General features: G+C 37.0%; 1 protein-coding gene across 1 annotated transcript; it reads left to right on the plus strand.

Annotated features, from left to right (window-relative positions):
• Positions 1-1,008: 1,008 nt before the first annotated feature.
• LOC149146429 (large ribosomal subunit protein eL31) lies at positions 1,009-1,959 on the plus strand. Its single transcript, XM_089448179.1, has 2 exons — positions 1,009-1,166; positions 1,391-1,959. The coding sequence occupies exons 1-2, from the start codon at positions 1,084-1,086 to the stop codon at positions 1,668-1,670; spliced, it is 363 nt and encodes a 120-aa protein (XP_089304305.1). The 5' UTR covers positions 1,009-1,083; the 3' UTR covers positions 1,671-1,959.
• Positions 1,960-15,665: the final 13,706 nt, after the last annotated feature.

Genomic DNA, 15,665 nt, shown 5'->3' on the forward strand with positions numbered 1-15,665 from the left:
ATGTCGATAATCATTCCTTAATTTTTCTTTTAATCAATCTCATTTTATGGTCCAAATAAAAAAAAGCTCTCATATTCTTGTGGCATCCTCTAAATCAATGGATGAAGTTTTGAATAATAATTTCCTTGCATCTCTAAATCCATGTATATGTTTTCCCTTTTACTTAATATGATCATGAATTTACCATGTTACTTGTTAATAACCACTTATAATGGCAATGAAAAGCAAAATGATAGAGGAAAGTAAAAATTACTTAAAAAAAAATATGAAATTTGTATAAATATAAAAAATATTATTAAGACCAAATCCATCTTAACTTTGGATATAGATAAGTGTTTAAATGATTTTTTTTCATGCTTGATAGATGAGATAGGGGTGTTTACACACACACACATATATATATTTTAATACGGTGGGAAAATCTATGATCGCTGAGTTGTCAAACCAACAACGGGCTGCTATTCGCGAATGCACCCTGAATCATCACCGTTATTCAAGAAAAACCATGCCACTTGGAATAACTCGTTGGTGATTCGTAATGGGCGGGGTTTCACTCCTATGCCTTTGAGCTTTGGGCATTACCTGTTTCCTTACATCCGAAAAAGACAATTTTTTAACCAAACAAAAACACTTTTAAAACATACTCAAAAGCTTATAATTAAATTTTTATTACACATTACATTTTTATCCAGAAAAGACAATTTTTTAACCAAACAAAAACACTTTTAAAACAGACAGACCCTATAATTAAATCTTTATTTCACATTACATTTTTATATTAAAATTCATGTAAACATACTCCAGACCTATAATTAAATCTTTATTACACATTACATTTCTATATTAAAATTCATTTAAACATACTCGGGACGCTATAATTAAATCTTTATTACACATTACATTTTTATATTAAAATTCATGTAAATGTTAAATTACTATTTTAATATAAATATTATTAATATCATGACAATGGCATACCACAAGGTAAGTATAAGTACAAACTCTATGCCGCAAAAGTGTATACAAAGTAAATTTTAGGGTTTTGTAGAGGAGCTGAGAGCAGTCTCGCAACGGAGGGGCAGGATGGTTGAGAAGGGCAAGACCCGCAGGGACGAGGTGGTAACAAGGGAGTACACCATCAATCTTCACAGGCGCCTCCATGGCTGGTACGTGAAACTCTGAAGCTTCTAAAATCATCTTTCTTTGTGTATGACATCGCATATTATGTTTTTCTCGTTTGATCTGTTGACGATTTGGATTTTTCCCATAAAATTTCCCATATGCATCTGGAAAACTATTTTGCATACACAATTTTTTCAAGTTCAGGGTCTAGTTTTGAGTAGTTTTCAAGTGTTCATAGGAATTTATTCGCAGAATTTTTCATCTGCAGCACGTTTAAGAAAATGGCTCCAAAGGCCGTTAAGGAGATCAGGAAATTTGCCCAGAAGGCTATGGGAACCACCGATGTGAGGCTGGATGTGAAGCTTAATAAGGCTGTATGGAGCAGGGGCATCAGGAGTGTGCCCAGGAGGATGAGGGTTCGAATCTCCAGGAAGCGCAACGACGAAGAAGATGCCAAGGAGGAGCTTTATTCGATTGTAACGGTGGCTGAGGTGCCTCCGGAAGGGCTCAGTGGACTGGGTACCAAGATTATTGAAGAGGAAGATTGATGTGATAATATCTCCAGAAAATTTTGCTGCGCAGCAGTATGTAGACTATTATTTTCTTTTTAGTGTTGTGATTGTGAGGGTATTTAATGCTTTGGCCCTTCATTTTTGTAGGACATGGGTTTTGTCCGGTTTTTTATGTTGACGAAGATGTAGCGTATTTGTTTATCGGTATCTGGAATGCTAGGATTAATCACAGTTTTTCATACCACATAAACACGTACCCACATCCCGTTTGTCCGCTTGTCAAAGTTTATGGCAATTATATATTCGTTTAGAGGATTACTGTCTATTTTCGAGTAATTGTTTCACAACACAGTCTGACTTGCTTATGATTTACTGTGGGTCAAATGAATCATATTTTATCTTTTATCAAACTGTTGTTCAGTTAACTTTTTTCTGATTATGTTAATATTCAATTTTAAAGCAGTTGAAGAGCTGCTGCAGCCATTCTGCCCAAATTTCCCCGAGATTGCACCCACGGTCATCCCAACTCCTACCATTTGTGTGTTCTACCGCCCCATGCCTGGTAGCAATGGGGCATCGGAAGATTTGAAGGTCAAAGTTTAGCCCATTTCCTGAATAATTAGGTTTAAAATATTGAAAGGGCAATTATTTACAATACAAAGCGTTCTAATAGTTTAACCCAGATAGTTGTCATGGACTTGACATATTTGTTAAATTTGCTAGTAGAAAGGAAACTTAACATTCAAAATCCAAAGTTTTTGCCTTTGCATGTTTGGTAGTGCGTGGGGCTGTTCGCATCAAAATATTTGGAATCACAGATTCATGGACACATTTTTGCTTGATATCAGTTGCATCAGTGTGTGATATTAGATTTTTGTCTCGGTGAGGAGTTACTTTACGATGGGCTGTCATATTTGCCCAGATTATGCCAGGGTTTGTGCATTAGTTTTCCTGTCATGCTAGAGTGGATTAAAATACATAACCACCAGAGAAAGGACATCCATATACGGGTTATTTCGACCAGCTTCAGAAAGGATCGTTTATGGATCATGTTGTAATCTGATCTTTGCTTTGGGGTCATCTGTGACTACTGGGTCAACTGACATCGTTCTGTATATTTGAAGTCTTTAAAATTATGCAGCTTGTGATTTTCATTTTTACTGCCGTTGAATATAAATAAAATTGCGTCTATTTCTAAATGCAATTTTATAAAAGTGTGGCCTGTTATTTGATTATAATTTTATATACTGGTTATCTTTGCATATTAACTACAATCATCAGTCTATCTTGATGACGAAAGTTTTTGCAAAGATCAACCTTTGACGTCATTATTTTCTGAAAAGCACACATCTTTATGGGCATCATTGATTTTGTTTTTAAAATTATATTGTGGTGTTTATTTATGAGTTTTATTACTTTCGAGGAGTCTAAAAAATGCTAAGTAGCTTTTGTACGTTGTCATTCTCGGAAAGAAAATGCATTCCATCTATTGGGGTCTGGTATTGCAAGATGTAGGTTTCCTGTACCTGGTTTGATATTGATTGAACTTTTTTTTGAGTAGAAAAACATAAATTAGGACATTTCTCTATTTTTGGGTGGATAGTGGCGGAGATATCTATGTTCTCCTACATTGCAGTCAGGTTGGTGATTATATGAAAATGTATTTTTGCTCTTTGGAATCCAGATAGTCCCATGGATACTGACATTACATTAAACCTACTTTGTCCTTTCTGTAATAAGGGCACCCTTTGAGCTTTTTTGAAAAAATAAGTCTTCCCAAAGAAGATAAATATTCTACTTCAATACTCGTAAAAATACAAATGGCTATCAGAAAAAGTGACATATTTAGCTTTTAAATTGAGTTGTTACAGTTGAATGTCCATCTGTATAGAGAAGGGAATTATTTATTGTATGTTTTGCCACCTGAATGTTACGTGTTGATGGAAAACATTGCAATTAAACTTGCTAATATGCTCCAAGGAGCCTTACAAATTGGATGGTCATCGTCGGAACAGAGAACACAGGGGCCTACAGGCCTGGGTTTTTGGTTTTAAGTAATCACGAGCACCTATGGCATCAGGGATATTGCAGTAGTGACTGCTAGTGGGCAATTGCGATCCACTTACAACAATGAAAGTCTAATTCTCCATCTTAGAACTAGAGTGATTTTACTGAAGTGTGTTTTTCTGTAAATAGGAAGGCAAATAGAGCATCTTAAGACTACAGACCTGGTAAGAGAGTTGATTTCCCTTTAATGTTGTGTAAGAGTATCCAAAATGTATATCAGTATATCAGGTTACATGTTGGATGGAAAAATGATGTGCCCAACTAGAAGAGCTGATTGCCCTTTAATGTTGTATAAGAGTATCTAAAATGTATATCAATTCACATGTTGGATGGAAAAATGATGTGCCCAGCTAGAAGATGTTGTCACCAAAATCATGTGACTTTGTTCAAGCCACCAAAACCATGTGACTTTGGTCAAGCATGGATGCGACATAAAACGGTTTTAATCTCTCGCATTTAACTCCCGCCGTAAACTCTCCGATGAGATTGGAAGATAAAACCACCCCTCCCATGAAATTTGAAGATAAATTTTATTTGAATGCCAAATTTTTGGGTGCTCCTTTTTAGTTACATATTTCTTCTTGATTATTTTGTTGTGAAGTGTGGATTGAAAACTATGACCTACCTTTCTGTGTGAATGGCCCAGAATACAATTAATCTCTTGGGAACCATCCACTGCAACGAGGTCAGGAAGAGAAGGGAAAACTACATTCATCTCACACTAACCATCACCAGAAGCGTCAATGTCTCGTTTTCGGCATTTTTAGTTTGACCTATCTTAACAAAAAATTGAAGAAGGCAGAATTGAATCAGCCTGATCTAAATTTAAGCAGTACACAGTTTTCGGAATTTACGGTACTGCCAAACAACTTTGAAATTTTGCATTGAATGGAGTAACTTCATAGAAATTTTATATCAAGGCCGTGTGATACCTATCAAACAATTAAATATCATGGCAAATTTTCCTTATGTGCCAACAGCTCTTCAGGGATATCAATTGTCTTCATCGGTAGAAAAAATAATTGAGTATAGTGCCTATGCAAAACGAAAGAGAATTATTGTTAAAGAATATTTTAAATATGTGCTTGTTCAAAACGGTCACTAGACCACCATGCTAGATCCGTCTTCCTGGTTCCTATGATTGGATAATGGCAGTGTGTTACTGTGAACTGAACAGCTTCCTTTAGTTCAAGGCTCCTCAATCTGCTATTAACCCGAGTTGCATTGTTGCATACACGTACCAATTTCTTGTCCCAGGTCATAGGTAATTGATGTGTTAAGCTTTCAATATTGTGTTTGGATATTGATAGATGATGTACACCAGATGAGGCATGTCCGTCAAATAAGATTATTCCACCACCCTGATCATTCATTATAACTCCACCAAAGACATTAATAATTGTTGATAGATTTTCTTCTAAGCACTGAATAACCAATCAATTTTGTCAGTTCTAGTTTCCCAGCTAAGGGCCTTAGCCCCATCTTGAAAGGTAACAACACTAACCCCAGCCACGATGTTTAGATTCATCTAACGTTTTCATTTCAACTTGGTAAGTACGAGAGGTGGTTGCAAGAAGGGTGGGATGAGAAGGCCGAGGCTTCATTAACGATACCCCTCTAGATCTTCGGCAAGAGCTAACCAGCCTGCCATAGGGCATTTAATGCCCCTATGGAGGCTGGTTCACCATACATGACCATGGGCAGCCATAGGAAGATTTGACCGCTGCCGTGCAATTCTCCGAGATTTTGGTGCCCCACCGTTGCCCTGCTGGCGTCCGCCATGCTGGCACATATTCAAAACGAATTTGTCACCCGCTCGCCCCAATATGCCCATCGTTCAACCATCTTGGCCCTTTTCTCTCGCCCGCGCGAATCCTCTTTGCTCCCGGACCTCACCTGCAACGCTACGCCTGTGTGCTCGTCTGGAACCCTCACAGGACCCGCTCGTCTCCTCACCTGCAACGCTACCTGCAACTAGCGCAGCGTTCAAATCCCTTGGCTCAGCCTGCTGTCACGTAGGCTTTGGTGAGTTGCCATCCAGCTCCTTGCGCGCCTTGCTCTGCAGGAGTAAACACATATCTAACGCTTTCATTTTAATCAATGGAAGAGAATTGATGTTACATAAACTGGCAAATGTATTCTTTAACCTATTTTAATCTGTTTAAATGACAGTTTGAATTCCCTCCGAGTCCATTCTCTTCCACGAAGTAAACCTTCAAGGCAACATCTCCCTTGATGTGCGAGAAAATGCCCCTCTTTTCCAGTGGGAAATGTTGCACAACTGCTTCTTCCTCTCTGACAACGCTACTTCCATAAATACAGGCTCTTCCCATGAAGTTCTGGTGTGAGTTGACTTATTCTCATGATATACATGTACATCTATTGTCTCAAAGGAAAAATTAGAAGGATTTGGGACAGTGAATGAGAACTTTTCATTCCAGACTGGACTTAGATCTTTGTCTTTAGTAACAGTGCGAAACCTCTGGTGGGCAAATTCAACCTCAATATAAGCACTTGATGAACCCTGCTTATCCTTGGGCATCAAATTGTGGGCACTAATAACCTCCACTACTAACTTGAGCTTACTCATTTTGCGCTTTTTTTACCTCTGAAAAACACAACAGTATGGTGAACCCCCTTCCTGTTGGGTGAAACTCTAAAGTAATAAGCCTCGCTCAAAGCCAAATTGAAATAAATTTGCCTCTACAGGCCAAATTGATAAGTTTGACTTAATAAACCAAAATATCAAAGTGCTCCTCTCTAATAGATCTATTTATAAAACCTATCCGCCTTGATAATCCAAGATTCCAAAGTGATATGGTTTACTTCATACCCAAATGCAATAATTAGCAGCAGCACTCTCCTTAACGGACTCAAAGCTCCACTAGCCTTGTAAACTCACAAACCTGTAAATTATGAGGCAGTTTTGTGATGTCAGCAAGGAAATCAAGACTTACATGAGAAACAAAACTCAATTACTATACTACACTAAAACAAAATAGCATATGTTTGCTTAAGAAAGAAAAAATCAACCTTTATAGACATTATTGAACTCGACCAACCCCCTTTAATCATTTTCCCAAAGAGCAGAGCAGAGGAAAATAGTTTAGCACAATGTTTAAAACCCAACAGAAGGACACCATAGAAGGATAAGATACCAACACCTTATGATACAGGACATATTTAGATTGCATATACCCAGTGTTTTATGCCATAACAATAATAGTTTTCTGATTTGTAGGAAAGCAAGTAACCATTACTGGTCAAATCACATGTTGGTCATATTCAAATCCATGGTAGAGGCATATGGAGCAGTTGGAACAATTCCAGGGCCTTTAGGCTGAAGCTAACAACAATAAGTGACTGCATAGTTACTTGCTACATCTAGTTATGTGAAATAAAGCTGAGATTATCTCAGTGCACATCAATTGTTTTGGATCATATAATTTGTCCAACATCACAAACAAGCTGAGAAAACTACTGGTAAGAAATACAAACAAAAAGAAATATGAAACATAACCTCTCCCTTTAACAGATTTATGCTATTACAGAGAAACAAGAAGTATTGAACTAGCCAAAAACTCAATTTTAGAGACAATTTATTAAAACTGGTTGCCATCAACAGATATGCATTCTCTTTAAGATGATATAATCTCAACAACTATTAATCTTCTTTGAGCCTCCCAGACAATTGAAAGTCCCTATGTGAATTCATCTTCTCCCTCTCTTAAAATGGACTAAGTATTGTCTTATCCCTGCGAAGAAGTTAGTAAGTATTGCAGCCTTGCAATTAAGGCATGTCCTCAGTTTTGAATTTAAGAACACAGATTGTGGTATTAAGACCCATTATAAGCCTTTGGTTTCTTTAGAAGTTGTATGCCCTAATTTTGACAACGACAAGGAATGATGATTGCTATTGCCATTCTGTCCATGATTTTAATATGATCCAAATTGCAGTGCCTAAGCCTAATTGCATGACAACGAAGATTTTGAGTCTAATTGCAGTAGTGAAATTGTGATTGCAACACTCTCCTTTGCCATGATGTCTAGAATTCACATCAAGGAGAATTAAGTCGACCTGTGCAAGTTCAAGAGTGAAACAACTATAATTGAATGTTTCAATCTCATTCTTCAGATTGGCTCGGAGTCTTTGTCCTAATTTTGTTGAAGACTGGACATGGAAGTTTGCACATTTATCAGTGGTCTAATCACAATAACTTCTACAACAATCATTTCAATCAAGAATGGATCCCTGTGTAATGAACTAGATTCGAATCTGGCATATACTTATGACAATGATAAGATCAGTATTTCTGGTTTGGGAATTCGGTCCTTGAAAGTGAGTTCAATTTGAAGAAATAATATGGCACAAGTATGTTAAGAAATGTCAAGTTCTCATGTACAAATCATTGAAGCTTCAAATAATCATTAATGGCATGTCTGTGTAGTCCAATGTGTCGGTAAGTCAAAAGGCAGTGTTGAATGTGTGAATTGCATTAAGCTTACATCCTGATGCAGTTCATCACGGACTGGCATAATCAAGACGATAGCTATAGCTAGGGATTGTCATATACAACCCTGAAGCATCTGTGAGTGGGAAAGTAACCAATCATCCAGAAGCATTAATTCAGTCTTGTAGCAAAGAAGAAAGTGATGAACTGGCATAATCAAGACGATAGCTATAGCTAGGGATTGTCATATACAAGCCTGAAGCATCTGTGAGTGGGAAAGTAACCAATCATCCAGAAGCATTAATTCAGTCTTCTAACAAAGAAGAAATTTAGTAACACATTGTTCGCCAGACAAAGTCTTATCATTATCTTACAACAGTAGGGTTATATGTATACTTGATAGGCATTGTTGATTCTGAGTGAAAAGACAAAGGACATAACAATAATAAGGATATCAGCAGTTGGGCCTTCATCATTTCACTATATCATTATTTTAGGATATATTCATCAAAGAATAGGTAGAGAAGGATAAGGATGTTGCTTGTTGAGTACAAAGGACATAAGCTGTTGACCCTCTTTCAGTTTTGAGAAGAATCTGTCTCATACAATAACTTACCTTACAGAGAGTGGAAGTGTAGGGGATTTAAAAGGGCATGATTTTGATGGTTAAATGTTGTTTCATCTGCGCCAAGAAAAGAAGGAACTACAGAAAAGTGAAGTGCAGGATATTAAAAAATGTATGCAGTGCATTCCTAACAACCAGTTTTTCAAAATCTGCCAGGCAATTTTTGCAAATGATTTCCAACTGGCAATGGGAAATTAGCTGTATTCTTTGATAGAAATCAAAGGTGGAGGGTCATGCAGAAGCAACTGAAATGAAACCCTGAGTTGGCTCCTCCAATGCGTGCCTGGGAACATGAATGCTGAAGTGAGAAACTGCTTCATCAAAATCCAAGAAGGGGGTTTGTGGATATGTTTAAAGACAGACTCTTGACAAACGGTATGCTGCAGTGTTTGGGACCTAGATTCTCGTTAAATGACGGAAGCCAACCATGTTTGTGCTAGAAGACCCTCTGTTTCATATTATTCAGAATATCTAAAGATTTGGCGAGCTAACCGAACCCATGTTTACAGGTCGAAGGGTATGTTTCAAGGAATATAATCAGCCTCCCCAACCAACTTCTTTGTAATTTTCTATTATTATATAATCAAGATTTTATATTGCAAATTAAAACAAATCAGATTAAGAAAGAGTTCTAATTGCCCTCAAACTAAAACAAATCAGGGTTAAAATTTCACCCTCAGAAGAGTATTATGTCTGGGCAACAAATAACTAACCTGAATCTCAATTTGTTCTCAGAACAATGGATTGTTCTGCCTTCAATCTCATAAGTGCTTTTGACTAAATACTATTCAGAGAGTTGTGGTCATTTTGTTGAAGTGTGTCTCAAGTAAAAGACCAACAAGGTGAAGGCTTTTATTATGGAACAACAATTGGAGAATGGAGAGGTCAGGGTAATTGTTGTTTGTAATCCTAGCACTGCTAATTCTCAATTATTTCTCATGACCACAGACTATTTAGTATTCTGCCTTCAAATAGAGAAGCTTGGATATGTTGTTCTTAAATCTTAATTTAGTATTCTGCCTTCAAATAGAGAAGCTTGGATATGCTGTTCTTAAATCTTAATTTAGTATTCTGCCTTCAAATAGAGAAGCTTGGATATGCTGTTCTTAAATCTTAATTTAGTATTCTGCCTTCAAATAGAGAAGCTTGGACAACTGATCCTCTTGTATGAAGACTTTCATCATGGAACAACAATTAGAAAACATAGAAGTGGGAGTGATTTTAGTTTGTAAATCCTACCACCTCTAAATCTCAATTTGTTCTCATGACAATGGAGTGTTCTGCCTTCAATAGTGAAGTGCTTTTGACTACATACTATTCAGAGAGTTGTGGTCATTTTGTTGAAGTGTGTCTCAAGTAAAAGACCAACAAGGTGAAGGCTTTTATTATGGAACAACAATTGGAGAATGGAGAAGTCAGGGTAATTGTAGTTTGTAATCCTAGAACCCCTAATTCTCGATTATTTCTCATGACCACAAACTATTTAGTATTCTGCCTTTAAATAGAGAAGCTTTTTTCACTTATAGTTTCCAGATTAAAAATCAATTGGTTCAAGTACTCGTATATAACAGATAACATTAATTGGATTGTCTCATCTGTTGAATCATTTGGATTCTTGAAAAATTCCTATACTAACACATTTATGTCCCTGTCACATTAGAGAGATTAGTAGCAAGTACTGGTGGTCTGCGTAATTTTTATGAATTGGAAGTGTCATATAACTGTTGGTCCGCCTTTCATAGACTTTCGATTGTCTGGGAGAATCAAGGAAGATTAATAGTTGTTGAGATTACATCATCTGAGAAAGGAAGAGAATGCATAGATCTGTTGATGGAAACCAGTTTTAATAATTTGTCTCTAAAATTGAGTTTTTGGCCAGTGCAATACTTGTTGTTTCTTATGTAATAACAGAGATATGTTAAAGGGAGAGGTTATGTTTCCTATTCTTTTGTTTGTATTTCTTACCAGTAGTTTTCTCAGCTTGTTTGTGATGTTGGATAAATTATATGATCCAAAACAATTGATGTGCATTGAGATAATCTCATCTTTATTTCACAGAACTAGATGTAGCAAGTGACTATGCAATCACTTATTGTTGTTAGCTTCAGCCTAAAGGCCTTGGAATTGTTCCAACTACTCCATATGCCTCTACTATGGATTTGAATATGACCAACATGTGATTTGACCAGTAATGGTTATTTGCTTTCCTATAAATCAGAAAACTATTATTGTTATGGCATAAAACACTGGGTATATGCAATCTAAATATGTCTTGTATCATAAGGTGTTGGTATCTTATCCTTCTATGGTGTCCTTCCGTTGGGTTTTAAACATTGTGTTAAACTATTTTCCTCTGCTATGGTCTTTGGGAAAATGATTAAAGGGGGTTGGTCGAGTTCAATAATGTCTATAAAGGTTGATTTTTTCTTTCTTAAGCAAACAGATGCTATTTTGTTTTAGTGCAGTATAATAATTGAGTTTTGTTTCTCAAGTAAGTCTTGATTTCCTTGCTGACATCCCAAATTTTCCCCATAATTTACAGGTTTGTGGGTTTACAAGGTTAGTGGAGCTTTGAGTCCGTTAAGGAGAGTGTTGCTGCTAATTATTGCATTTGGGTATGAAGTAAACCATATCACTTTGGAATCTTGGATTATCGAGGCATATAAGTTTTATAAATATATCTATCAGAGAGGAGCACTTTGATATTTTGTTTTATTAAGTCAAACTTATCAATTTGGCCTGTAGAGGCAAATTTATTTCAATTTTGCTTTGAGCGAGGCTTATTACTTTAGAGTTTCACCCAAGAGGAAGGGGGTTCACCATACTGCTGTGTTTTTCAGAGGTAAAAAAAGAGAAAAATGAGTAAGCTCAAGTTAGTGGTGGAGGTTATTAGTGCCCACAATTTGATGCCCAAGGATAGGCACGGTTCATCAAGTGCTTATATTGAGGTTGAATTTGCCCACCAGAGGTTTCGCATTGTTACTAAAGACAAAGATCCAACTCCAGTATGGAATGAAAATTTCTTATTCACTGTCCCAGATCCTTCTAATTTTTCCTTTGAGACAATAGATGTACATGTATATCATGATAATAAATCAGCTCACACCAATAATTTCATGGGAAGAGTCAGGATTTATGGAAGTAGCGTTGTCAGAGAGGAAGAAGCAGTTGTGCAACATTTACCACTGGAAAAGAGGGGCATTTTCTCGCACATCAAGGGAGATGTTGCCTTGAAGGTTTACTTCGTGGAAGAGAATGGAATCGGAGGGAATTCAAACTTTCATTAGATACCCACGAGAGTGCCTCAGTTAGGAGCCACAATCCCCTATTTCCCATACCGGTGGATTTATGCAGGGCGAGAGGTATAAATATATGAGATTAAGATCAGAGGTCGTGCTATATAGTACACGTTGAGCTGTGGCTTGTGAGGGCGTGATCTAAGGGCTAATAAAATCGTCCCCACTGGGTCAGAATCCGGTTATTCATAAAATTGCAGATTCTAAAATATACATTGTTCGAATTGTCATTTAAACAGATTAAAATAGGTTAAAGAATACATTTGCCAGTTTCTGTAAACATCAATTCTCTTCCATTGATTAAAACGAAAGCGTTAGATATGTGTTTACTCCTGCAGAGCAAGGCGCGCAAGGAGCCGGATGGCAACTCACCAAAACCTACATGACCGTAGGCTGAGCCAGGGGATTTGAACACTGTGCTAGTTGCAGGTGAGGAGACGAGCAGGTCCTGTGAGGCTTCCAGATGAGCGCACAAGCGTAGCATTGCAGGTGAGGTCCGGGAGCAAAGAGGATTCGCGTGGGCGAGAGAAAAGGGCCAGGATGGTTGAACGCTGGGCATATTGGCGCGAGCGGGTGACAAATTCATTTTGAATATGTGCCAGCATGGCGAGCGCCAGCAAGGCAATGGTGGGGCACCAAAATATCGGAGAATTGCACGACAGCGGTCAAATCTTCCTATGGCTGCCCATGGCCATGTATGGTGAACCAGCCTCCATAGGGGCATTAAATGCCCTATGGCAGGCTGGTTAGCTGTTGCCCTAGATCTTCAATACAACTTTTTCAATACAACCCGCATGTCTTCGTTCCTACAAGGGGACTAAACCACACGAGAGCTATAAGGTAATGCGTTTTTACTTTTCATCTAAACTCAATTCCCAATTGAATGAAAATTTAAGGAAGATTTTCCTCCTAAATGAAGTGTCTTGCAAATAGAGATAGTGTTCCCAAATGTGAAATGGTTCAAAATAATTGAAGTAAATATGTTCATTCCTCCAATAAACCTTGAAGCTTCCAATTATTTGTTTTTCATTTTCAATTCAAAAGATTGTCAATAATGTTAAGTCTCCTTGGATCAAAAGCTTATCCAGTACTATTTTTTTTTTAAACGGAATTTTAAGAAATTTATATTAAAACTGTCTGATTTGAAAGAACTTTTACATCATAAACACTTAAATGTTCCATGAAGCTCATCAAGCTTAAAAATATGCTTGACCTTACATTCCTTTGAGTACAAACAAAATCTTCAAACAAGCTATTCTTATATACGCGCTAAAAAATGCTAAACACTAGCACAGGACAACACTGCATACTGTGAACTATGATTCTTCATTCACTCCAAAGGTTTCATTATCAATTTGTCCTGTGGTGCCGAATCTATGGACACCACCGGACGACAGTTTATTTGTTTGTTTGTTTGTTTTGTTTTGTGTTTTTTAGGCAGAATCTGTTTTTTTTTTGCAAATTAAATTAGAATTTTAAAGTTTTTTGAAGCATTTTTTTGGTGGAAATGGTGTCAACACCATCAAGAACAGTGAGACAATCTTGAAGTTTAACAATTGTAACCTACATTTTCAAAAATTTCTACCCAATTTTGTTATAATCTTACCCAAATTTCCATTATTTTCCATACTGTGGGTTTTTTTAGACTACACTATAATGCGTTACTCTGCATTGCGACTACATCTCCATGAAGCAATTTGAAAAATGGCTTATATAGTACTAGGCCCAATTACCTGCATCCAGCGACCTTCTCCAACAATTTATAAGGGAATTATGCCCATCCAGTCATCGCTGAAACATCTAGCTCATATTAATGCAATGCAATCAGAATTGAGAAGGCTAACAAATTACAGAGCCAGGCTAACGCTTTATCTCAAAGCGATTTCTGGAATTAACAATGGTCTATAATTCGCAGGTCTTGTAAGAAGTTGACCAAGCGAATCTGCATAAGTAAATTACATGATCAGTGCGGGTGAGACGTTATATACATTATGTTGGTAGCGATATGGACATGAAGAAAATGGAAGAAATGCCTCTGATCTCTTCCCACAACAATTTATTGGCCTATGATAATGGTCGTTCCCTTGGTAATTTAGGCAACATTTATCCCTCGTACATGGTTTGGGCGACTGCATATAGAGTTAAGAGGAATGCCAGATTGTTATTGTGCAGAAAAATTATTAAGTAGCGTTGAGGACGGTTGAACTCTTGGCTGACGCCACTAGTGATAACGTCAGACAAAATTGAGGCCCTTGCCAGAAGCAATAAAAGCAATAGAGGTAAAATGGGGCGAGAATGAGAAGAAACGATCGGATATTGAGCATGTAAACAAACAAAGTTATTGAGGCAACTGTATGAAAAGGAAGAATGAGTAGAAAGTTTGTGAAGAAATGGTCGGAATGAAGATGTTGAGCATGTAAACAAACAAAAAGTTATTGAGGCAACTGTATGAAAAGGAAGTTGCTCACCTCTGCATATTTGGCATACAAAAACATGAAGAAACCGTGTGGAATGCCTTCAAATAGATAGGAAGGGGCAAGGTTTGGTACTTGTATCAAAGTACAAACTCTAATGTGCATTGTGTTCCAGAGCTCATGCAAGTTTAAGTGATCAATTAGGGTGTTGACATTTAAAAAGGAGGAATAATTTGCACGGGTCAAGGATTATTTCCCTTCTCATGTCGACAATGGACAATGTGAGAGATAGCCGTTGAGAGGTTAGATTTGGACATAGTTTTTCCTATCGTAGAGCAAGCTAATTTGGGGCTGTTGATATTTCTTTCTAGGCATCATGCCTTTTATCTCTGTATTCTGATGATATGCGTAGGTTTATTGCACCCATGAATTTGTGTTTGTTGGATTTTGGCAACTTTTTTTCATTTTTTAAGAAGCATTGTATATCTTGGGCATTCAACTTAAAATAACGGTAACTTGAAAATGGTGTTTTTTTTTAAAGTTTACCAGTGAAATTGCATTGTAAATGGGTGCATTTTTGGTAGAAACAGACACTTTTCTTGAGTTTTGGTATGAAAGATCATGGTTTTGTTTTGTTTTGTGTTTTTTTAAATATTAGTTTATTTATTTTATCTTCATTCATGTGAACATTTTATAAACATATTCATCTTTTCATTTTGTATGGGATGACAGGGGATTGACAGTGAGGGTTCTAGTTTTGATGCCCTATCAATCAACCATGTACAAGTGAGTTTGAGCAACAATGATATTATCTTCTCACCTTTTATTTGATATGGGGGCAATGATGATTAATTACCAATTTTGAAGAGTCTAAGCCACATCTTGAGCAACAAAGAAAACTAGAGCTTCAAGCATGAATCAAAATCAAAGTTGCAGCCAAAGTTAAAGTTATGAGTGTGATTCAGTTTAAGGTCATCTTGAAATCGATATCCACTAGCAAAATTCTTCAATGTTTATTTAGATTCAGAACTGTTTTAGGTACTGAACTAAGTGTTCCAGTATTGGTGGTCATATTTAAACCACCATTGGTTGATACCTCAAGTTCTCCCAACTTTTGGGTTTGTGGTCTTCCTTGAAAACGACAATTTTCAGAGAGCATGTTCAGCGATTCGCTGCCA

Source organism: Pinus tabuliformis, chromosome X (genome assembly GCF_031772625.1).
Source record: "Pinus tabuliformis cultivar Carrire ecotype Pingquan chromosome X, CPIR1, whole genome shotgun sequence".
Taxonomy (NCBI): Eukaryota; Viridiplantae; Streptophyta; class Pinopsida; order Pinales; family Pinaceae; genus Pinus; species Pinus tabuliformis.

Excerpts from the sequence above, each read along its gene's own strand:
- LOC149146429 (XM_089448179.1), top strand. The coding sequence starts at position 1,084 with ATGGTTGAGAAGGGCAAGACCCGCAGGGACGAGGTGGTAACAAGGGAG. Across the intron at positions 1,167-1,390 it reads CACAGGCGCCTCCATGGCTG|CACGTTTAAGAAAATGGCTC; the intron begins GTACGTGAAACT and ends TTTCATCTGCAG.